The 26,683-nt window shown below is 37.0% G+C and overlaps 1 protein-coding gene across 2 annotated transcripts in view; it reads left to right on the top strand.

Annotated features, from left to right (window-relative positions):
• Positions 1 to 26,683, top strand: part of LOC126849353 (uncharacterized) — a 202,239-nt gene that overhangs the window by 136,200 nt on the left and 39,356 nt on the right. For both annotated transcript variants that reach the window (XM_050591114.1, XM_050591105.1), the window contains exon 9: positions 19,084 to 19,155. In XM_050591114.1, coding sequence (XP_050447071.1) covers positions 19,084 to 19,155 — 72 coding nt within the window. The remainder of the gene's footprint in view (positions 1 to 19,083; positions 19,156 to 26,683) is intronic.

Below are 26,683 nucleotides of genomic sequence, written 5' to 3'. Positions count from 1 at the left end.
GATTCCGTCGATCGCACTGACGGACACGCGATCCGCAGTTCCTAACGATTTCTCACGATCTTCTTCTTTCAAATATCAACTCTTATATCGAAATGTATTTATTTTTGTCATGAAAATTATTATTTGACATGCTCGCGAATATTACGGAATTTATACAAACTCTTAGTCGGCGATTTATATATATATATATATATATATATATATATATATATATTTTTTTCATCAAGGAGATAGATCGGAGAGAATTTTTAATCTGCCGAGAATTATAAATTTTTTACAACCGCATTAGAATATCTTTCTTTCTCCGACCGGAATATTACTTGGTCGTTAGGAACCCGATTCTGTACGCGAATATTTCCGCCGCTGCACGATCGAGAGATCTCGCACCGATTGCCGGCGCATTATTACGGTCAACCGCTATTCGCCCGCGCCCGCGCGCAAGAGCTTTTCTTCTTTTCGCGTATCGCGCGCGCTTTCCCACGAACGCTCTCGGCTGCGAGGAATCATTATGCATAATCCACAGAGAGCCGCACCTCTGCCGATGCCGGTGGTGCAATCCTCGTTAAAAAGCGTACGCCCGCCTTCTTAATGGCTCTATGATGTGCGGCTCGCGGGAGAAAGAGCACCGATTTTCCAACTTGAGCGCGACTCGGTTCGGAGAAAGCGAACGAGGAAATATCATCATTTGCATGCGAAAAAAAGATTGGATGACGTTTGCTACGATAAGCATCGCATGATTGAGCGATCGGGAATATCTCAGGTTAAATGTAAGCGTGAGGGAAAATATCTTTCTCCTAAAGTGTTTACATGTTTAAAGGTCACGATGATACGCACATGAAATTAATATGCAATATATTTTATATTTAATTATACGAGTTTCTTGTTATGCAATTAACGGATGCACCTCGACATATAGTATAATGAGAGAAATTTCAATTAGGTTCCGTATGTAACTGAAAGTTTGACGCATAATAATTAACCAAGTTGCGAGTATATCACATATGTACACAGAAGAGAGTTATCTATATCGTATCGTATTTAAGATATTTTACGTTGTATTTCCTATTTGGCATTAATTTGTAGGCAAGTTAATATTGCATATTTTAGCTTGATGTTTAAAACATTTATTATTAAATGTTTTAAACATCCCTATTAAATGTAACCTTTTGTCAAGGACAAAATAATTTATTAAAAAAATCTCTGTATGGCGTAAAAGGGTACGATTTAAGCAAGTCCTAAGTCGCACCTATTGATTTCCAAAGTCATATTATGTATCTTCTTTAAAAGTAATAAATTTCGTTGATTATATTCATTAATTATAAAGAAATTGATGAGACATGATTTAGGAGACAAGTATGATATAGGCAACTTTCTCCTATCATCGAGAATTTGTTTCGTCATTCACTTCCATAATTATAATTTGATTAACGTTTATTTCTTTTTTTGTGCAGGTATGTAACTTCTGGTTAGGATATGCACACCAACATGAACACATACGTTACTGGCATGTGAGTATACATGAACCATTTGCTTTTTTCTCGGAATTATTATTTTTTATTTTATTACAAACTGCAACAATCAATTGAAAAATTCAACATTTTTTAATTTACATTTTTTTATATTTATACTTTTCATCGAAATTCATTGCCCCAATTATCTCCAAATATTATTCCTACATGTTGCCTGACCATACTGCGGTTTAATTTACTCTTATAGCGAGTAGGTGTTATAATCGTCGCGAACAAAGGTGTCACATAACCGAGAAGAAAGTTGGCGCGAAGGGGTTAATCGTCGTCGATGCTAATTAGTGCTGACTTGCGCGCGACTTGTGCGGGCTTGTTTCCAAGACGAAGGCGGTCCTCGCCAGTTTCACATCCGAGGCGAATTTTATTGCATCTTCCAACACGAAACCCACGAGACCAATGGTGTCGCGACACGGTAGCGAGATCGAGAGACAAAGCGAGCGGTGACGCGTAAAGCGGCTGCAATCGGGTGCAAGCAATGAATGCGGTCGCGTCGATGCACGTGCCGTAATCCAGACGACAGGCTTAATGACTGGCGGTGGCGTCTGTGAAACGATGAAAGGAGCGCGATATCATAACGGGGATACGTGGCGTTTTTAAAAGCGTAAGAATAGAGTGGGATGACCAATGTTTTACATGATCGCGAAAGGAGCAAAGCTGCTTTTCTCGTGCCTTTAATTTTAGGCTATTTAAATTTTCGTCATTTTGATTTTATAGTAAGAGAAAATAAATTCTTCCTACATATATTTTGAGCAATCTTGTAATAACTTTTTAATAAATTTTTTAATCATTATTTTTAAATTATAGAAAAAAATTATAGTGTGTTACATAATTTCGATGAAAAATATTAATTATTCTACTTGAGTCGAAAATAATGGAAAGATGAAACTGTCTGTTATCTAAACTAAAGGTGCAAAATGAAATTCATGGCAAAGCCTTAACGTTTCTCCTCATATTTTCCATCTAAACTGGATCGATTAATTTGTGTTATATTAGAATGATCTCGTATTATAGGGATCTTGGATATGAAACATTACGTAATTAAATCGTATACAAGAAATAACGTTCGCAATTAATTATACAAAGTGTAGTTGTGTGAAATGAATCAACTCGCGGCAACGGTGCAGCACAAATCTGTATCGCAAATTAAGATTTAATTAATCTCTCCATCGCGTTCTTATTTATGCTTGTTAATTTGTCTCGCGCGTACACCTTGCGAAGGTTGTTGACACTTCGTTATCGAATAAGGAACTCGCTCGATGGCTATTAAATATTATCTCAGCACTAATCGATAACTACTTGAAAATCGAGAGTGTACCGATTTTAGGTATTTTTATCCGCAAACATAATGATTTATATGAGCATATATGTATCTTCAATATCATTCTATTGCTTGCGGAACGAGAGATATTTTATATCTGTAATACATTTTTTTTTTTTTTTTTCAAAATACATGATATTGATTGTTTTAAATTACAATACAAAATATTGATACATGCGTGTGTGATTCGAACAGCAGAATAAAAACTTCCAGGGATTTACGGATGATTCATGATTAAATCATGGGACATAAATTTTTAAGTTGCGGCGCGATTTCGTTTTACGTATTGCGGAGAAGTTATATAAAAAGATCTCTGAAAAATCCCTAGAGCACACACAAGGCTAGCTTTGTTGGCGAGCTCGAAGTGGGACGCTATCGTATTGCTTTTCTCTAGAAATTCGTAGGTGGCGAATGACGGACGCGTCCGCGCCGCCCGGTATAAATTTCTAACGATGTGCGCGCTCACAGATCGTGAGTATCAATTTTCACGTGGGCATTAATTCTGATACGCTCGTGCAAACCTCTCGCCTTCCCTTTACCTTCGATCCATCCGTTCGCGAGCAGCTGCGTGACTTTCTCGGCGCCATTCAGTCTGTGCGATCCGGGAAAGGATCAATCAATTTCTTTTTGTTTTCCTGAAATATCATCTGCATGGCTAATCCTTCACGATTTTACGATTCCATTATATTACGACGTGATTCTTGCTCTTCACCATACATCATTTAACTTAAAATTTTGTCTTGAAATCTAATCATAGATTTAAATTTCAATGATATTAGCTTAAATATAATGTAATTGCAATTAATCCAATTGCATTTATCGAGATTCAACGTTTAAAAATATCCGTTCTTTCATCCATCATTTTGACTTGCAGAAGATAAATGTTTCAACTTGAAATGCATATATCAAGCAATAAATTATAATTTTTCACGTTTTTCTAACGGAAGAGACAATCTGATTGAATTCTCGGTTTCTCAACATATTGAAAATTGAGTTGAACGAGTTTATGTAGACGGCTATGTATGTGGCAGTAGAGTTGAGCAATGTATGACGAAATCCTCTCCGTGAGGAATTAGAGAAGATGAATAATGTTGGTCGAGAAACCCGGTAATTTCCGCGTCGTAGATTGTCCGAGGACAACGCGTGGGCGTTTGTCGCGAAAGATGTCGCGATTATAGGCAGCTGCCAAAGCTTTCTCCATTGTCCTGAATAATTATTCGCGATGACGCTTGTCGGTCGTGCACGCTTCGCAGGATTCGTCTGTGCAATCTTAGCGGTATATTCGCAAGTTTTTTGCTCCGAAAAATTACCGATTTCTTAATACTCACTTTCTCGCATTTCAAAACGCATCATTTACGCAATGTTACTAATACAGCTGAAAACTTAATGCTATTGAGAAATATATGTAAATATGTGCGTCGGGGGGGCATTAAAGATGTGGATGGCAATGTCAGAGAGAGAGAGTAATTTAAGAAAAGAACAAATTGTATACACATTAAGGTCTTGGAAAAAATTAATCATTTTATAATTTATTTATTTCTAATTAATTTATTTCTAATATAGACTAAAAATATCCAAGGTATTGTTTTCGTTTTGTTTTAGCGCATTATTAAACCTTATTTGTGCGCATCCTAGAGAAGTATTATTTTCTCTTTTTTATTTGTACGTGTTTTCGACATAGCGTAATCCGAGAAATGCGTTTAACGTGGGGCGAAGAAAAAAGCGTGCGCTTTGCGTGCTCTAGTTTCAAAGTTGCAGAACGGAACGCCGTTCTTTGGCGGAAGTGCAAGACGTAAGAGCGTCGGGGTTCGCCGCGACGGGCTTTGAATCGTAACTAACGATTCTGGGAATTACTTTCTCGGCGTCGGCTATCTTGGCGCGAAGGATTTAGACTGTAAAATCCGGCGAGCGTTTCCGGGGGACCGTTGATCGCCATTATCGGAGGCTCGCGCCAATTTGATGATCCTCTATCCGCGGCCACTTTTAATGTACAGTCGTTATTATAACGGGCGGATGCCCAGCCGTCCAACGATTGATGGATCCCCGTCGATCTTGATAATTATATTAAATCACCCAGCTGCGTTCGTTAACCGCGGAAATCTGTGCGCAAATTCGCCGAGAGCAAAATTTAAATTGCAGAATTTAATACAATCAGTTTTAATGCGCATACGCCTCTGCACTGTTTCAAAATAAACGAGAGACCTAATCTATATTTAATTGTAATAAAATTAACGGCTAATTAACATTATTGATTAATATTAAATAATAATGCTTTATTATAAATATTTATTTCAATATATATTGAAGCTACTTCAGATTCATTAATATCTATTATTAACAAAAAGAGAGTAGGTATGTGTACGTATAGATATGTACATGTTTATACATATATTACATTAAAATATATTAGATATTAAATTCTTTGAGTGAGGATTAAGAACGATAAGGATCAGTCATGTTTTTTTTCACGATACTTTATATGAATTCCGTCGAAATTCGTCGCTCTATCTTTTTATTCATAAATCCTGTGATATAATCGGCTGGACCACCCCCGGAGATCTTTGGGTGCCGCGCGAGTGGATTATTTCGGAGTCGAGTCACGAAAGCCGTGTAGAAGTGTACGCGGTGAGGATAAAGGGTGGAAGGGTGGGAATGCGGAGGGACGAGAGTAAGGAGGAAAGAAGGAACGAGAGGGCCCGCGCTCCATGAATTTTTTTGCCCGACCAGCCCAAAACGAGCGGAACACAAGCGAGGAAGGGTGGTGACGGCACGTGAGCCTGTGTGTATCTGGCAGCCATTATTATGCTTCTCTTCCCACGGTATTCATAAAAGCATGCAGGCCCTCGCACACATACGCGTATGAGCGTTGTACATACACGCTTGTACGTAGCACATTTTTTTTTCGCAGCCGAGAAGACAATCGATAAGCCGCGCCGAACTTACGAGTTAGTGAATCTAAATCAAGTTTATTATATAATTTTTTTAAGCAAGAAAAGAGTGTTTATCTTTTTACAACTGCATATTCTTGAAGAGCGTTTCTTACATACGCCATCTTATAATATAATAATTTAATTAATTTATATTTTAACATTTATTTTTATAATAAAATATATAACAATTATTTTCTCCTCGATATCGTATCTCGACATATACGAATGCAAGGAATTAATAACTGAAGAGAGAATTTCAGACTACGCGTGCAACACGTCAACACGTTGCGGCTAATAAATAATCAGTCATCGACGAGGCTCGAACGATTCTCACATTTCGCGTAATATTTACTCGGCGCATATATTCAATAGCCGCGGATAAACACATCTTGCAGATGCACCCACTGGGTTTCCCCGTATCATTATTTCGCAACATCGTCCCGGAGAAACTCCATTATTCGAGGATACCCGCCTTATCGCTCGCCAGGACAGTTCTAAGTGCCTCTCTCTCTCTCTCTCTCTATCTCTTTCTCTTTTCCTCTCCCTCTCTCTTTCCTTCTCTTTTAACCGACGAAAAAAGAGCGGCGTTACATGTACATGTAATGCATAATACAATCCACGAAGCGAAGGCAAATTACAGTTTGGCTCTCGCTCGAGAGAGTTTCGGTCGTTACCGTCGCGATAATAATTAGGACTACGCGGATACGCGGCAAAAGTATTATTATGGGCGTAAAGACGGTGATTATGCGCTGGTCCGCGTAAGCTAATTATTATTGTTGCGCGAACCGGTTTCGCAAGCGATTTAACCCCTTGCCACACGTGGGGCGACACAATTTCCGAGAGAAACTCTTAAACCCTTTACTGTGTAAGGATCAGCCACGTTCGAGCAAGAACGCTCGGAAGTTTCTTCCAAATAATTTGTTGTTTAAAATAAGGCTGTTAACCTTTCAATATATATTTATATTCATGTCTTATGCGAATATAATTATAATTAAAGTTGGTTTCGCGAATTTTTGATCCAACGCGTAATAGATTCTTAAATCTATCGGGTGACTTGATCGCATTCCATTCTTTTCCGCTATAAGAGGAATTTCCTCGATTTCTGTTGGTATTCGTATATTCGAGACTTTCTCTCCCGGTTGATCGTGCCGCGCATACTACATCGTTTCTCGATGATCGATTAAGTTTGACGCGAGTTCGGCAACCGAGAGCGATTTCACGCTCCCTTGCCTCGCGGCCGAGTAACGGAATCGTCCGGTCGTCGTATCGCTTGAAGATCGGCGAGAAATTAATCATTGTCAGCGGGAAAATGCGACGTCGCGTCGGACATCGATCGACAAATTTGTCGCAAGCTTGCAACGAGATACGATTTGCCGGAAATGCTGCCTGTCCAGAAGGATTTACAAATGCTGGGATTTATTATATATTTTCGACTCTTGTCTTCTTCTCCGCCACAATGACATCCGTGAAAGATATGTTAAACGGTTAGAGGAAAATTCGCAGAATAATTTTTCAAAAAATAAGAAAATATATAATACCAACATGTGTGTATAATATATACGAGTTGTCTATTCTCTGGAAAAATATCGAATACCATGAATTTCTCAGATATTTCTTCTATATCTCTGGAAAAATCAGGGAATTTTTATGAAATTTTATTGGATCCCTTGGAATCTTCTTAAAAATTCTCTTTTTGATAATTTTGCTCTCATATCATAAATAGTCGGCAAGCCAAGTGAATTATGCGTTTAAAATATATTATATAAATATATGTCTATCTCTAGTTATATAAATTCAATGTCTTAATAAAATATTGAATATGCAATACATATTTTTTATTATAATTTTTAGTGATAAGAAAATGAAAATGTTATATGTAAGTGAAAAATTTATTTTATGAAAGTTATTCAGGTTTTTTTTAGTATATTTATAAATTTAATACTTAAAAACTTAAGAAGCTCTCTGTTTTTCATCCTTTGTATGAGTAAAAAAAGTATTAAAAAACGCAATAATTAATTAATTATGCAGTAAAAAAAAATTATTTCAAAAAATTGCATTAAAAAATCTTGAAAATATTTTTTTTATCTGAAAAAATTTGAACAAAAATATCCTGGAAAAATAAGGATATTTTTAGGGAATTGTTTTACAAGATTTGAGTAGCCGTCCTGTATCTATAAAATTTTTGCACATTTTTTTCCTCTTTCTTTTCTTGTTTGCTCTCGAAACAGATTGAAGAATTTACGCAGACTGACTGCTCAAGAAGTGCGATTCGTAATTTCTTATCACCATAAGTCACTGCCTATACTTCTCGCCTCTGCGCGCCTGTCACTCGCGATTTACGCCAATTTAGATCGCGGTATCGACGGCATGCCGGCTCTCGTGTCAGGAGGCGCCGCGAGATCAACGTGACACGTTCGAGACTCGACAACGAAGTGGAAAAAGAAGTCCGCCAACGGCGAGCACCGTTAGCCTCTAATTATCGACCTGGCTTCTCGTAAATCAATCCCGCACACGCGACGTGCTCGTGCGGCGCGTTTTTCGCACCGTGGTTACACGCGTGAGTCGCATTAGCACCTCATCGACAGTCGATTTGTACGTAATAAAGTATGCGCGATAATAAACGCCAATGGCACATTGTCTCGTCTCAATCGAATAAATTCTTTTTTTTGTGTCATAGGATTTTGGATTAAATTTTCCATAATACTATTTTTAAAAAATTTTATTATCGAGATTTATCTATTGTTTGTTATTTTATCAAACATCTCGATATCAATTAAATTACACAAACCGGTAGACACCGGCGTTTGTAATGACAAACAAGTGTTATTAGCCTTGTCATATTTTTCTGTAGTTTGTCTTGCGATACGTCTTTACAAGAGGACAGAGATAATGAACCTAAGACACGATGCATTATCAGATAAGAATGATATAGACGATTGAAAACCTCCATTGGAATTTATCTAGTCATAACTAAATGATATGGGTTTATAATTCCTAGGGAGAGGTGCTGGATAGGCAATTTACGGACTGCGTTTCAGAACATGAAACTCGAGTCGATCGCAAGATCCGAGCAAGTCTCTCCGATATGTTGAATAATATTCACATTACATCTCACCAGAAGGTGATGCAAGTCATTCGAGATCTTTAAGCATCGAACTACCTGCATTTATCAGGCTTAAGTTTATCGTCACGGCGAGATGAGATGGAGTGGTCGATCGCGAGATCGACCGCTCGAAGAAAAGAGTCGGGTTCGTTTGGACGCGTCTAAAAGCCGATTTAATTAATTGCAATAAAAGCCATGTTAATGCAAATTCATCGCGGCTATATATCGCGAATAATACAGTTCATTAGCAAACGGACTTGGCGTGTATCACGCGGCGTGTATCGAGTTGCGTGAACGCATATTCAAATGAGATATGCACCGGCGTGTAACACGCGCGTGTGTAAATACACGCCTTCGTGTCTGTCTGTGTGTGCACGCGCAGCTAGGCGTAAGGAACGAGGAGCACGCGTTAAGTTAATAGCGTGCTTTCGATTCGAATAAATCAGACATCGGCAGCTATCGTAGATATTTTGAGTTGCGATATTTAATTCCCCTATAGTGATATCACGTATTTTACACACATAGAAATACAATGTCTTTCTTATGAATTTGTTGTTAACAAAAATATTGAGATGCTATTGACTATTGAGTTCACAATTCAAATAATCTCATAAAACGAAGACTTTTAGACAATGAATAGTTTTATTTTTTTTTTTTTTCTTTCAATTTAAAGCGGATTTCACTTTAATAGAATTTTAATCTAAGAAATTGAATTAGAACGATATCTGAAGCAAAATGTTAAAAAGTTATTAGAAAACTTTTAAATATAATAAAACTATGCATAAATTAAAATGAATGCACTTTATCGGCTGGCTGTTAGAGCTCGTTGAATACAGCGATATTCAATTAAACGTTTTTGTTTACTTTTACATTTTCTTTATGTTTGTTGCCGAGCGAGACAAAGTACGCGCGATATGATAGTAATAAATCGTCGCTTTTGCAGGTCTGGAGACAACTCGAATTATCTCTTTGGTCAGCAATTAGGAATCATCCGATACGGTGACGTTTTATTTTTACACCGCGAGATTATCTTCTACCTTCTCGCGAAAGTTTTATTACGCGAGCGTAACTAATGATACTGCGTGAGTTTTTCACTGGATTTTTGAGCGTGAGAGAAAAACGAGTGCCCACTGCATCTTAACAGTCATCTTGAATAATCAGTCTCTGCAATTTTTCATCTTTTCCTCTCTCGTTAGCATTGATTATTCTTTATCTTTACGAATTCAAGAATGAGTAAAATATGATAATTATTACTTGATGTAATTTTAAATAAATATGATTACAAATACATAATAAAGTGCTTTTACGATTGTACGTACGAATCCCTCTCTCTCTCTCTCTCTCAGAAGTTTTTTTAGCGAAGTTAAGAAGAATCGATATATGAGAACTACTATTGATATTGAAAGATGCTTTTCAAAAAATTCTTCAATTATTTTAATATAATTAAAAGATCTTTAGGATTGATAATAAATTATTATCATTTTCCATCAAACTTTTTCTTGGTTGAAAAAAAAAATGTAAAAGGCTATTTTAAATTAATCGCGCGAATTAACCAATGAACGCGATCGTATCGCAGCAACAATTCTCGAGTTTCTCGTTATTCACGCTTCTCGTGCGCCCCATTGCAAGCTCTCAATAAAACTATGCCGAAGAGATTGTTAAAACGATGTGCGCACACTCACGACGAGCGATAACGTTTAAAATGTCAGAGTTCAAGAGCTACATGTAAAAAATTGTATCATGCAATGATAGAGGAAGAGCTCTTTGCGCTCTCTCTGTGAAATTTCTCAGATTCTTTACTCATGATTTTTGCAATAATATATAAAATAATAATGAAGCAAAGCTTTTCGTATCGTTCATATGTATATGCGACTCTCCTCCTTTGAAAATATATCTGGACAGCGATATATCAACTCGTATGAGAAAAATAAGAGAGGAATTACATATGATGATGAATATTAATAATGATTCGTCGCATATGTAATCTTTGTATGTTTATCGCTTATGCTAAAGTAAAGATATCAACTTTCATATCATAAGAACTTTTTAAATATTTTATTTTAATGGAAAGAGAGAGAGAGAGAGAGAGAGATATGCAGCGATACAGAGAGCGGAGTAAATATAAATATTTTCATATTTATGTATAAAAGTTACTACGTATAAAATATAAAAGCACAAAAAGCAACTTGATAATTTTGCTTTCTCGGATAATTATGTTGATGATAGTTGTTGGCTGAACTAGTCGAATTCTAGGGCGGCGATAACGAATCGATAAGAAATGCCTGACAGATCGCCAGTGTAAATATACTTTGCACGGATATCTCGTTAAAACGAAATAATCTCGACGAGCACGTTCTCACCACCTACAGTTTCATTCTCTACCGGTTTAGATTGAGGTAGGTTAGGCCGTCCCGTGTGCCGAGCTATTACCAGTTAATGACCGCCGCCGCCACGTTCTCTGTCCCAGAACTTCGCTCCCTTGCCATTCTCGCGTGATCGCGCCTTCTCTCTCCGCCTCGTATCCGATCCGGAGATGCGGACGCGCGCGCGTGACAGTTAATCCAACTATGGCAACGGTCACGCCAAGGACCGCGGTAGAAATTTTATCTTATAAACAATCTACGATCCCGTAATAGAGAAATCTGTGAATCTGCGATTCTTCGATCTCTCCAATGCTCGAGTTGAATTATTTCCGAGAGAATATATCATTATGATTGTGACGGTTATTGTTAGAACCTCATGACACGAAAGTGTATTCTCTTTGACGTTTTATAAATTTTACATTCACTTTTATCATACAAGATACATATTTACAATATATATAAATATGTAATTATTAAAGAACGGTATTAATGATTTATTAAATGATGCAATAATTATCGATTAATATTCTTAATTCTTCTTATTGTGTAGTTCACAAGAAAGTAAAAAGAATGTTTTATGCAATTTTTCAACAAATCACAAGAGTCTTTATAAATGCTCATTCAAATATCTTCTCCTATTTTTTCATTTTAATTTCCGGAAGAGCGAAACTTTCTGAAACGCTCTTGAGAGAAAGCTTGCCTCTGATTCTTATGCGAGATAAGAAAAAAGATAAAAGGTAAAAAAAAAATTGGAAAAAATCGCGATGACACTCATGGATATTTAAATCATTCGCGTTTAGAATTCTCGTGCAATACGCAATTTATCCCTCACTGAATGTAAATCATCACCTACTACACCCACGCGCTCCGGTAAATGGATTTCATCGCCCGCGAGAACGCATCATTTTAGCCTCGCAAATGATACGGTCCGTTCGCATACGGTAGTTAACCGCTGAGCTTGGGCCAGTCGGTGTCGTTCTACGGGGGACTTATGGCAAGGTGCGGCCCGTGAGACGTGATGGTGGTATTCTTTGCCGTTGTTAATGAAGGATAGGTAAAAAGATAGTCATTTTAATTAACACGAAAGCCTTTTATGCACAAAGAAATGTAAACGCGCAAATCAAATATTATTCTATGCAAAAGAGACTTGTCGCGCGTACGTTTTCACAGAGGAGTCGCCTATTTTCTTTTATTTCTGTCGCTTTTTCCCGGTGGCGGAAGATCCTCAGTCAACCGGGACGAAGGAGTGGCTCGATGTTTTTCTTTTATTTTTCCTTTCCTCCCTTCCTCCCCTTCTTTCCTTTCATGAACTGGACTGTATCTTCTCTCCCGCCACTTGTCCGTGTAGATTTATCTTCCTGCTTAAACGAAATGCGAAGTTGGTCGATGTTTGACCGCGAAGCAGACTAGTTATTGTTAAGGTTGCTCTCGAAATATGACAGTGGGTTTCGTTTGCATCAGCGGGGTGTACCCGTGTCAACGAGAAAAAAGCATCTTTCAGATTATAGAGAACAAGTTTTGCGGAAGAGCTCGGCGAAATTATATTTTTCGCGAAAATAATAATAAATTAACAAGAATAATAATAATAGAAAAAGAGAAAAAAAGGAAAGATAAAATAAACATAATAACTTTTAATAAATGATAATAATTACGAGCGTATTGTTATCACGTACGATATATTTTTATTAAATTTATATTATTTATATTTATATTTATTATTATATATTTTTATTATATTTAATTATTATTAAAGTATTAGAGAGAGAGAGAGAGAGAAATAATAATCTTAACATTTCGCACAACGAGATTAAGCTTCTTTCATTACTAGTTTCTGAATGACGTATCGCTTGATGACTATCGAGGCAGGTTTTTTTAGAAAGAATCTTAGCAAGATTAAGCTTTGCAAATCACGGGAAGGAGGATCCTAAGCAAAGCGGCCAACCGGTTGCGTGAGTCCCCAAATCGACACGAAGAAGGAGCCCGGGTCCTCTTTGTCGACCCTTCTCTCAGATTCTGTCAATGTGACAACGTGCTGTACCGTCGCAGCATGCGGCATCGCATTTTACATCCCGCTGATCCCCATTTGCTGAACTACGACGCATTTTAAAGGACATCTCTACCGTTCCTTTAACGCGAGAGAAATTTGCGTCATCGATATTCGCGTTAACGTTTTTTTTGTCGCGCAATGACGTATCCATGCCAGTTATAAAATGCTAAATATGTTTACGAATTACATAATATATCAATGACTTAATATTCAAATTAATCTTTTAATAATGTAGCGCGATACAGGTAATATAAAATTCGCGCTCTAAGCTCGTTAAATTAAACTTTATTAAAAACTTCAAATTTTTAATTTTTCATAACACAACATATATGTCTTTTTAACATAGTATGTTAATAAATAAATGTTTAGATATTTATATTTACATTTAATAAATTTAAAGCGCTATAGCTAGACAGTATTCTCACAAGGGTCAACACTTTTGAGCGGTTGAAAGTGACCGAATGAATGTAAAAATTTCAATTGCTTTTATGATCGCTAGCGCGCGGCATTCATTAGACAAATGTTTATGCAATGAAAGATCGTAAATGCGGGACACAACGTTGCCGTATATCACTGAACAAAGGTTGAGTTGTCGAGTAACGGAGACGAATTGCAAGAGATCTTTTAGCGGCCAACACGGATAAAGATCATTACGTAATATAGGAGTGGTACCAGCCGTGTATGTGCAAAACTGTGAAAATCAGCGTTAATATTATCCTAATTTGGCGAGCAAATCGCGAAAGGAAATGCAATGTTGATTAGCGCAATATATAATTTACACATAGCTCTGACAAGCAACATATTCATGCATTCTCCTTTCTATGAATAATTCGCGTTTATCAAGAATGATACAAATAAATGCGTACTTTCCTTGAACGAGGAAAGGAGTCATTACCATAGGATTGTAATAAGCATAATATTGTAACAAGCGCAACCTAACATTAGGAAACATTAATAAGCAGACAATTGCAGAAAGTTGATCTTGCAATGAATACATTTATTTCATTCGTTTATCATTACATTATAATGAGATTTCAGTACTATGGTACGGTACTAAAGCGAGATTCTCCAAACTCCATTTCGGATGCACCACATGACATTTCCGGATTAAATTCCAGCGCATGATTCATCGGCGTTTTCGACGCTTGCATAATAATGGAAATAAACCTTGTTCGAGGAACATGTAGTTTCACAATGTTCGCATATAGTGCTTGTCTATTCTCTGCCCACCGAGCAGAAATTATCTTTGGCGCCAGTCCGCTACTAGATATGATATGCGAAAACAATGACATATTTGCAGGACCGTGACCCACTCCAATGGTATGCCATTCGATTTATCGCACTCGATTGACGATAGATAAACGACGATGTTGCTTGTACGATCAATAAACTCGCATAAGAATTCGATTTGTTACAATAAACTATCTGAATGGAAGAAGTACGTTTTCGCGAGAATGCACGTGGGATATTATGACGTAAACCGATGAAAAATTTATTCTAAGAAACAGTTAAGTACTTTGATTAGTTACTGACTGAATAAGATCGAATCAACGAATAGAATAAAACTAGGAATTCATCTTTTCTATAACGCGTTGCGCTTTTGCAAGAGAATGTAATATATTAAAGTTCTTATTTGTGCTGCTCTTCATCATTTCCGTTTTAACATTTCCTGCTCGGAAAGAGTGAAGTTTTATTTCGCGATGTCGCAATATACTTTCGTTCTCGATTATATCGGATAAAGTCGGGAATACTACTTCCGCGTTGATGTTCTTTTCCTCGAAAGGAGGAAAAAAAATTTAATATCGTTGTTTCTCGCAAAGTTATCTCCGATCAGAAATTGTTGGGCAACGACTCGCCGGTATATTTGTATTACGGAATTTCAGACGGAATCACAAGCTTTATCTGACCATGCCTACGCGAAAACGACTACGTCACGACCGATCGGGAAAGAATGTTTTTCGGATGCGTACACTTGACCTGAATCCATGAACAATCGCACATTTTGGGATTGTGGCACACGGACGCGATATGCTTTTGCAAAAATGTCCTGTCCTTCGACTTCGATCTGTCGCATGAAGCTCCCGACACTTTTTTACGTCTCAGCCCCACTTCAGATTTCTTCTAATGCTTGACCTACTTTGATCCTGACGTCAAAATCGATGCATAAATTTTGCCTCGAATCTTAATTTGACCACGGCCGAACGGACTGAAAGCTCGATCCGGAATTCATTTGATATTGAAATATTTATGTGCTTAAAATATTCAAAAATTTTATTACTAATACCATCGAAGTCGTTAAAAATTGTATGATCGTTATATTGCAGTATTAATTATTGACTTTTATATCTTTTTCCTTTTATATTTATATATTGATAAGATTTTGATTAATTCGAAAAAAAAATTGACATATACAACTTGAGATTCGGGAATTTTATGGCATGAGACAAAGTTATATCTAGAGATAAAATAATATTGAACCGAGGAGGATTAGTTTAATTGGAACTTCGTCGTTTATACTGCGCATTTAATCCGCTCGGGAAGCGTGCAAACCGGATCGATTGGGAGTTACAAAAAGTGAGTATCGGCCGATATTTCGAAATCGAACGACGGCATCGTCCTGACGTGCGACGTTCCACATTAATCAACGGTCTGTGAGGATGTTTTTAATCCGAAAAAAATGGGCACCGCACACACACACGATAACGAGCAACGAGCTGTCGAACAAACTACCTCACCGCGACATAGGCCATTTAATTAATGTTTATCCCGCGAGGATCGATAAAAGCCCACGGCTAGCAACTGAAATTACCGATTGCAACGAGATTAACGTTCACCAAGCCGATTGTGCTCGTTTTCATGTTTGCATACGTCGCCGTAATAATAATTTCCATATATACGCCTCTATTTTTCGTAAAGGAACATGCCGATCGAAACATGAGAAAATAAAGACACTTTCTATTCTATTCAGCGAATGTAAGTTGAGAGAGAAAAGAGAATTACGAAATAAATATTTAAATTAAATTACATATGATTTTAAGTTTGTTACAAAGATTGAAGCTTCGCGCTTATCATCGCTTTGCGATGTTAATAACTTCCAACATACACCTCTTCTTACTCATTTCGCTTGTACCCTTCGCGAGGCCACGCGACGAGGATCTATCATACTAGAGATAAGTCTTGCATGCAACTTTGTGGTAGGTCGTTGCTTTTAACTTCCAGTTATGTTCTTCATAAAGGCGGCACGTAGGTGTGTCGTTTGCGCGCGAGATAAAAGCCCTTCCTCCATGCTTGCCACTTGGCTGTACCTTCCAACTCTTGTTACACAGTCAATCGGTTTCCGCATCGAAAACCATTCGAATTTAGAAGCTCTCCAATTAGCCTGTTAATTGCTTCGCTCCAGCAGCGGCTCCCTTAATGATTTCCAACTCGCCATTTTAATCGGTTACTCAAAGTCCACTCAAACTAGTATCGGTATACTTTGACGAGTTCATATTTTGATGATATAAACTCGAATAATCCGAACAATCTCAACAATTATTTTGTAATAATATAGAAATGCAAGAATCGATACAATGCGATTATGTTTGGGAATGTGAAAAATTGCATTTATATTGTGATATCGTGAGATGTAAATATGAAACATTTTAAAATTTTTGACATTTAACTCAATTAAATGTCAATTTGGCGTATTAAAATGCCAGTTGTACATACATGTGTCATTTTCCCTTGTTCTCACGAATAGCATCGATTTTGCACATTATTATTCGCCGTCCAGCGGTATGTGTGTGTGTCTGTGTGCGTTCTGGCTCGCGCGTGCAAAGGATATTTTTAACGTTTATACAGATACTTTATCTCATTATAATTCGCCCACGCATCCGCAGAGCGCGGCTGCGTTAGTTGCCGTAACAATCTCCGCGGCAATGAAGGCGAACTCCTCTTCCTCATCCGCTTCCTCGTCGTCTTGTTCTCCGCGTCCGCTCACATCCCCCTCGTTCTCGTGAACTTTTATATTTGCCCTTTGGATTACATTTCTGTCGTATTTTTCTTGTTTACTTTTTTTTTGAACACTGCATAAATACCCACTTATTTTTATCACGATTGCGCATCCTTTTTTGCGCATTGAAATTTCTATCCTAAGAGAGAGACGAATTGTTTATCCTCAAACTTATTTATTTGTTTATAATAATTATTTGCTCTTTTGTCTCATCAATAATTTCTTCTAAATTTTAAAAATGTAATAACTTGTACGAATTTTGTTATTAATGGAATTAACGTTATTATGTTTGTGAAGCACGATCCTAAGCATCCTTTTCATGCAACTTGAGTTCCAAATGCAATTGGTGGGCACTTAGGAGCGAGACAGTTCATTTGCATGTCTATAAGTGGCATACGTGAATATGTACATGAATACATACATGAACGCGTGGCTACTTACGTAAATTCATGTCGTCGACCTCGCGTGACTTCTCGTAGCTCAGTTTCATCCTTTTTTTTTTCTCCCTTCAACGAGCATCACAATAATGCCGTGTCGTCGCGTTGCACTCAGGATGCACTCGTTGAGTGAACGAGGCAATTATTGTGATAAATGTTTAAAATGTATGCAGATATCCAAATTTAAATTATTCGAAAACTTTGGATCTTTCTGCTTTCATGTAATTTAGAAGATAAAATGTTTCAATGACGAAAAAAAAAAAAATAGAAGCAGTTTCTATATACACAGTTGGGAAATTGGACTTAAATTTAAAAAATTACGTTGCAAGTCCTAAACAATCCCCAGAAATGTTTGTATTACTTTAACTTAAATAATATGGATATATTAAATGATGACACTAATACTTTGTTAATATTTTAATATAAAATGAGTGCAAACTTTATAATAATTTGAAATAAATTTTATGCAAAATCAACATATTTTTAACGAAAATTAAGAAGAAATTAACTTAAAAATGAAAATGTTATTGACAGTCTGTAGTCACTCTTACTTTTATTATAGAATAAAATGAAAATTTTTTTCTGTAAATTTTGACAGATAAATCCTATTACTAATAATATGGATTTAGTAAAATTAAAAATATGTGCACATTGCATTATTTTCACTTCCTTATTTTAATAATTTAACATTTGAGTTCAATTAACATAATAGCAATAACATTAAATCAACACATGGGTTAAATATTTAATACAAAAATTTTAACGGGCATATTTTTTAACAAGAGAACATAAATTTTCCAATTGTATTAGACTACGTCGAAACGCGCAATATATTTTACACATGAAATACGGCCTTACGCGCGACTAATAGCGCTCTAAGAGTCGTAGATTAATCGAAGAACGAAAAGGTGCTTCGCGATTCAACTATCGGCGCGCCGCAGGTGAGATACTCCGGCTTGGAGGCGGAAAATAAAGACGTTGGTCGTTCATTCGCGAGGAGGCTACCCGCTGGTAAAGGAATCGATAAATCCGCCGCGACGATATCGATACTGATGGTTACCCATGTTTTATCGGATACGCGATTGCGCCCAGTTCTCGATTATGAATTCTCGTCCTATTCGTCTCAGCGGGGCGACCGACTTTCCAAGATGCGCCTCTTATCGTTCTGGAGATTTTTCTGTGATCATAGAATCTCGTGTATTCTCCGCACCTTTTTTCCCAGCTCGATCAATACTTCGCGAATATTACATTGATTTGTATAAATATTTCTATATTAGCAAGTCTCTGATTAACGAAAAATTGATATCTTGTTTACTTGCGTATATAATTTTTAATGCTAATTTATAATTTTGTAATCTTTTTCAGAAATCGAGGCGCAAGAGGCTTGCAAATGGTTGAGAGCTGCCGGATTTCCACAGTACGCACAAATGTATGAAGGTGAGTGTCCTTTTCGATAAAATCAGACGAGAAAATAATGAACACTTCCGATTCGCTATCTAAGATTGATTCGATGGAAATCCTCTTAAATTGCTCTGAGATTGGTGCACTAAATAGAGTTACCACACAGACTGAAAGAAAGCAATTTTAGATGAAATCTAAATCAGTTGAAAAGCCCGAAGACTCGGATGTCCTATAGATAATGAAAGTTTAAGTGGGATATGGGGATAAGATGACCTTTCAAAGTTTTCCTAATTTACTTCCTTGAGAGAGATAAACTGCCCCTAAACCCTCGAAAAATTCTCAATTATCTCGCTCGAAACTATGTAGCAGCTATAACAATATCACCGCAAATAAATCCTGGACGACGCGTTACTCTGATTATATGTGAGATTATTATCGATTCAATTTTCACGACCTTTTCCAAGTGTTGTCGGGGCCATGTGTATTGCCCCTCGCGTGGGCGTTTCATTTTGTCTCGAGACGATCGCACGCGTCGAAACGCGCGTGTTCTTCAAAAGGGTTGGTCGGAAAAAAGCAGCGTCATTTTTCAGAACCTTTTTCGAGAAGGAAAATTAGAGAGTCGCGTACGATAATAAATTTACAAGCAACAGTGATGCTCAATTTAAATTGTACGGGACGATGATTGTTAAAAAAAAAAAAGATAATAAAACATACGAATAAAAGATGCAAGTTAATTCTGAAAGTTATACAAACAACGAGATAAATTCAATATTAAATAAGACTGTTGCAGATCAAATCTATAAGTTTTTCCCGAGATTAAGAGTTGTTCAGCCAGATTTATATTGTTGGTGCAACTACTGTCGCAAAATAGTTATTCATATTTTGCAAGATAAAGACATGACGAGAAGGAGAAAGAACGTAACGAGCAACACGTGGGCAGATCTTGGTGTGCGAAAGAGAGTAAATTATTAAGGGAGCAGCGCTTGTGAGATGCGCCTAGACATGTTAATACGTCTCATAATGCGGGCCCTTTGTCGCGGCGCCTACCAACAATGCGTTCGTTATTGCGGTACCAGTGTATTGTTGCCGCCGCATTTGCGCCAGCGGTGCCTTCTTCTTCTACCATGCCATTAGCGAGCCATTGTTTCACGCTTGCAGTTTACGTAAGAGTAGTGGGTGGGAGAGAAGCTTGCGAGAAAAGGCTTTGAGCTTTTGCCTTAAAGCGACGGAGTCAGAGTCCATTTTTGGTCTGGATCAACTCTCTGACCTTTCTTTTGGTTTGACAGACGCAGCTTTTTTTTTTTTTCAGGAATATATATCCGTAGACGTAATAGGAGACATTGCACGCACTGTTTCGCTCCCGGGGTCCATAAAGCCTCGATTATCTTGACACTAAAGACCTTAGAGAATTTTCAAAAGTTTGAAATCCGACACTCTTTAGAGCCCTTTGCTTTTTCTCCTAAATAAACTTTACTTATCCGCTATAATTAATTATGTCGCGACAGCTCGACGGAAAAATGCGACAGTCTCGAATTGCCGAGAAGAAAAACTGCGTAAAGAAAAAGAAATTCCATTCTCGTCAGACTGTCGCGTATATTTAGCAGTGAATAAAATATCTCTTGGAGATTTAATGATTTCATTCCGTCGGCCAGAGAAAGATATATAAGTATATTTCTTGGTGACATAAATCTCACCTTACATTATAACGTCTTGCCATAGGAGGTGAGATCCGCATAGATGTATATCAGTGCGACTATAGGCGAAGTGAAAAATTACGCGGGCCATTAATCACCGTCCGGCGGCGTCCGGGTGAATATTATTCCCGCATTAGCTCTTGAAATTGAAGAAAGACCTGGAATTACTCGCCGCGTCAAGGTCGTTAATGACTGTTGAACACGAGGTATTAGTATTTTCCTTGTGTGTACACGGCTTAGTGCCTCGCCATACGCTCTCTTGGCAAATCCGAATGACTTCGTTCAACTTGTTACGAGTCGTCGTCGTACATATCCGTGAAGAATACAAGCTAAAGCGAAACACGCCGCGGCGCGATTTTACGTCAAACAACGCTCATAATCTAGGAAATTTTATTTTTTGATTCCTAAGATTTGTCTCGCGTGTGTATCGCGAAATCTCGATTACTCTATTGCTATTAGATGAAGTCAGAAAACCGCATAATCATTTAAAACTTTGCATTCTGGAAATTTATGAAGTTTGCTATGCATAAAAATTGCGCAGATTATTTATTGATTTAATCGATAAGTTTGAGATAATTATTATTATACTGTGTATTTTTTTAAATATAATCGACGTGTATATAATGTGTTAATTCTTTTGATAATCTTGATTTCACTGAACAGAAACTATAGTATTTTATATACGAATAATTAGTAATATAATATACTATTTTATAAAATATATATAATAAGAAATATATGACAGCATATGTTATGTAAAACTTGGATAAAGAGAGATAGTAGAACATAAGCGGAAAATTTTACGTAATCGCGTTTTATTATTTAAAATGCGACTAGAGCAGAGTTTTTTCAGATTGTTAATAGTTCGATATTACACATAACTGCGATCTGCAAGTTTAATAAGCCAGCTTCATTATAACTGTAAATTTATGTGCCTCCGATCATGTCATTGATAAGCAGCTGAGCAAGACACCTGTACATTTGTCTCGCAACGATTAAGAATTGACAGGGCAACGCACTTTATTCGCGCATGCGAAGTGAAATATGAAATTTTGCGTATATCTTCCATTCATATGCTCTCATATAGATCTCTTTTATCTCTATTATATGGTAAGAATAACATGACGATCACACAAAGCGCAACGACAGTTTTCATTTTCCATGTCGATCATCTCTCGCGAGGAAGTGCGTCATCGGCACTGTCACTCTTTTAGAAAATTATGAATACTCGGGAGATTCTCTTCTTTTTATTACAGATACGAGAGAATATAATCGAAGAATTTAAATTATTAGTGTCGAATTTCTATATTTTTTTCCTCGACTTTACATTTATTTAAAATGTTATAAAATACATTTTTTATAAAGTGATGTTAATAACATAGACAATCTCCTAGCAATACAATGCGTAGTGAAATATACGGCGAAAAAAGTTTATCATGCGCGTTAACGTCAATCGTGAAAAGATTGTCGAGTCATGGCACTCCCATTTTCATTGTATCACCCTAAATGGGTCAAAGGGAGATTGGAACATTCTGTTTTATGACTTCAAGTAAATGCAAACTGGTCCGACATATTTTATAGCCGTCCAACGTATAATCCTAATGGATTTTTTTACATCAGGATGTACACGATGTCGCGTTAATGTTTAATTTTTTTTTTTTTTTTTTTTTTTTATCGGCGAATCTATTCTGATAATTCTTGATTCTGCGTGAAAAAACTGTTCGCGCGACTTCCTAAATTTATTACGTGCTAAAATTTTTTATTTTGTATTATTTGTCCATGTCGTATAAATCAGCCGTTGAAGTTTCGAGAAAGAAAGCAATTTTATATCGTGTGAGATGTATCCGCCACATTACGACAAGAGAGAAAAAGACACACTATTTATTATTCCACAGAAACCCGCTTACACACAAAGAGCCGCCGTCTGGCTCCTCTCGGAAGAGAAAGTTCCAAGAAAACTTTAGATTCAAAACATCTCTTAATTTTATCACAATTTTTTCTAGATAAAACAAATTTTTTTTCTATTTTGCACGATCCTTTGTGATTAAATATTATAAAACTGCAAATTGATCATTTTGCACACACACACACACACACATTGTATATAATTTTAAACATTATCATATAAAAGGATTTATTACCATTTTTTTGCAAGTTTTAATTAGTATTGCAGGCGCCAAACGGTTTATACGTTTGAATTTTACTATCTCTTTCACAAGTAAAGCGATTGTACGTACATGCGCGAATAGAATTTCCCATAGGTGGCATAGAAACGGGGATTTACGAAATGATCCCGCTTTGAGCGTTTCGCGCACGCGACACAATTGATAGATCGGATCGTTAACGGGATAAAGGCGTTCCGAAAAAAATCCATGCAATCTCTTTCAATGGATGGCATGAATTGATCGTTACAATTCGATTCTAAGAGACTCCTCGGATGTGCCATATCGGCATTGCGCGAACGCGGTCGCTGGTGATCAGGTGGTCGTCTGTTTCGTTTGTCAGCCGAATTTATAACGAAAGAGAAAGAGAGAAAAGACGGGGAGAGAAAAAGCGCTCTCGCGTGCCAAAATAATTTCAATTGAGCGCGGACTAAAATTGCACGGCAGTCACGATTCACGAAAGCGCGGGATGTCGGAAGCACGTGCTGCTCTTTCTGTATTCTTTCGCGCCGAGCCGGCTTGGCGCGACGCCAGACGACGTCGGGTCGCTTCTCCTGTTGCGCCTCTTTGTTTTCTCTCCGCGTCGTCTTTCTTTCTTTCTCAGCTGTCCACCAGGATGGGAACATAATCGTCTCGCGACAGGCAGGACCGATTCGTCTCTCTACCCCGAATTCACAGCTGCGAATACAGCGATCTCTTTAGATTGCCGCGACTTAATTAGTCGGCGCGAATAGAGCGTTTCGAGGAATCATCGGATGTTCATTGATCGTTTTATTTCAAGAGCGCTTGTAATTGCGCGTCGAATCGTGGAAAATGCCGTCTGGGGAAGTTGCGACATCTTCCTAGATAATTTTCTGAGATAACGGACAATCTCCCCGAGTAATTCTCCGCTCGTAATTTGAAAATCGGATTCGCGTCGCTATGAAAATTAATGTGTATTTAATATCATACGTGTGAGTAATGATAATGCCTTTCAAATTATTGTGAATTAATGATCGTAGATGTCAGTGTGGGATATTTCGAGAAGGACGCGAGCCATAAATAGTTTGTTCAGCGTTTCGTTTTATAGTAATTCACTTAGCAAAGGGATTTTTTCCACGCGCTCGTATTCACGTTACCAATTAAGGACAGCATGAAATATTAACTCTCCTCGAGCTAGTACCGAGAGAAGCATTTATATATCTGCGAAACATCGCGAAGGCTGATTGCTATGCACGGTTGATCTTCGGCCCGGCTCGGCTCAGCTCCACGGATCCTCCTCGGGGTGCAAGCCCGCTTGGAAGGTCGCGCGAATGGTTCCCATAAGGCCTTGGAGAACGTGACATCGGCACTGGAAATATACCGCCCCAGAGAAATGATGGCTGTTTACAAGATTCCAGTCGTGGGAATATCGGCAGAAACTGGAGCGATAGATAGTGATAGCTTCGAGCACAAGTAAAATCGCTTATAATGCATATTTCGTGCCTGAACTCATTACAGATTGCATGTTAGATATGAAAAATTCCGGCATGAAAATATATTAATGATAATTTTGAGAGATTTGCGAAAAGAGAGAAAAATAGGTAGAAATATTTTATGTAAAAAGATTGCATGAATGACATATCCTCTTAATTTCCTTTTAAGATAAAAAGATTTTACACATTGACATTATATTGAGTTGATGCAAAAGTTTGTTCCGTCTTTTATTTTTAATGAAAAAAACGGGACAAACTTTTGCCCCCTCAACCATAATGACACTTTGATATTAAAAAAGTTTTCTAAAAAATAAATCATACGCAAGAATACAGTGCATTAATAAGACCAAGATCTATTACTCGGATCAATCACGGTTCGCGAGCTTCAACAGATCGCGACCATCGCTGACGACAAGTTGTCCGTTTCAATCGTTTACCGGGTGCCGAAGGACTCGTGCTTTAGCCGGAAATAAAGCGCAGTCGAACGCCCACTCAGCAATAATAATCGCGCAGGCGGAAATACGCGAGAGGATTCGACGAGGTGAAACCTTCACCCAGTTTTTCCTCGTACATGTCTTAAGCGCAAAATCGCGAGCAGATCGTAGGAACTAGGGCGCCTAGTTATGTCCGTAACAACGGCTTGGTTTAAATAATCTTCTCGCGTCTAGAGTCTCACTTTCCGCTTTCATTTGTTGTCCGTTATACTTATCCTTAATATGGAAGCCGCATTCTAAATACAGTATTCGACGAATAAAAAATATACAAGAAAATCTTTGAGACAAGAAATAATAACAAGGAGTAAAACTAATGCGCCCAAATAAAATAATGCATTTTTTTTTAACTTATTATTAATTGAGAATGGCGATTTATATTATTGGATATAACAAATAATTTTCCTTATCAAAATTTTTTAATGGAGATATATTTGTATCGTCCCGTATACAAAAAGTCTCTAAATATTTATTCGTTTGGCTTATTGTCAGATACATTTTGGAAATACTCGAATGTTAAAAAATCACACTTTGCTTTTTTCATCTAAACAGAACATGTATCTCTTTTAAACTTTGACTAATGATTTGAAAAATTCAATGATTTTGAGAAATGACCGATTACAAATGGCAAATTGGAAACGTTTTTTTTTGGATAATTTTACCATTTTACTTATGTAAAAAATAAAGTGCAAGATTGATATTTAATGGCAACAAACATAAAAGGAGGACTGAAGAAAAACTATACTGTTAAAGTTACGATAAATCTGAATTGCATGTTTGCCAAATAAAAAAAAAAAATCTATATTAAATTTTAACAGTTTGCGAGTTTTTTCAAAAATAGAATTCAATTTGCAATGACGACGAAATAAAAGATATATAGATCGCACATCGTATCCTGCCTCAGATTTCAATGTAGTCGATTAAATAACTTTTGTATAAAATATTGGAGTTTATTTTTTAATAAAGAGAGAACAAACTGGCGAACTGACGTCTCTTCATCTCACATAAAAATCATCGCTCGTCACGGCCGAGTATATGTCTACGTGACTCGCATGGATCACAGGATAATCGATCACGCCTTGATCTGGTCTTGATCCGCCATCTCCGTGTTTGGCCTCGTCGCGCATCTAATCGCCGACTTTTTGTCATTCGTGAACGTCCGGCAGACGATGCTAATAAAAGATATCCCGACTGGTTCGCCGACATGGCACGCAGGGTGCCTTGTGCACAGCCAATTAGTCAAACGGCCGTTTCGTTCATGATACGATATCTCGATAAACTGGCTCTGAGCGGCATTACGACATTGGCGTTATTTCGTTATGTAATACTGGCTTCTCAAATTTATCGATACGTGCGTCGAGTATGCAATGTAGAGTAACGATTTTCGAAAACGCAATTTCAGTCATTATCAATTTAATCACGATTAACGTTGGGTTAATTTTAAGTAATGAGCGCAATTAAAATCTATTAGGAATATAATTTTATTTAAATATTCTTATTTTTTTAATATTATTTAAAAATCCATTTTTCTCAATATTAAAAAAATAAAATTATATACATATATTGTGAAAGGAAATATTTATAATTATTTTAATTAAAATATAATTATTTCGATTGACTTTTTGAACTCTTAAAGAGAAATATTTAGAAATTATAATATATGAAGTTGTCGTACATAGCATATTATGTGCAACATATTAAAACGGTGCACAGCTGACATTTATATGCTGCATATAATCCGCTTCAATCGTAGAGTTACTTTC

The sequence above is a fragment of the Cataglyphis hispanica genome, chromosome 1, assembly GCF_021464435.1.
Source record: "Cataglyphis hispanica isolate Lineage 1 chromosome 1, ULB_Chis1_1.0, whole genome shotgun sequence".
Classification (NCBI taxonomy): Eukaryota; Metazoa; Arthropoda; class Insecta; order Hymenoptera; family Formicidae; genus Cataglyphis; species Cataglyphis hispanica.
Note: the sequence above shows the minus strand (reverse complement) of the source record. Positions and strands in the feature narration are given on the sequence as shown.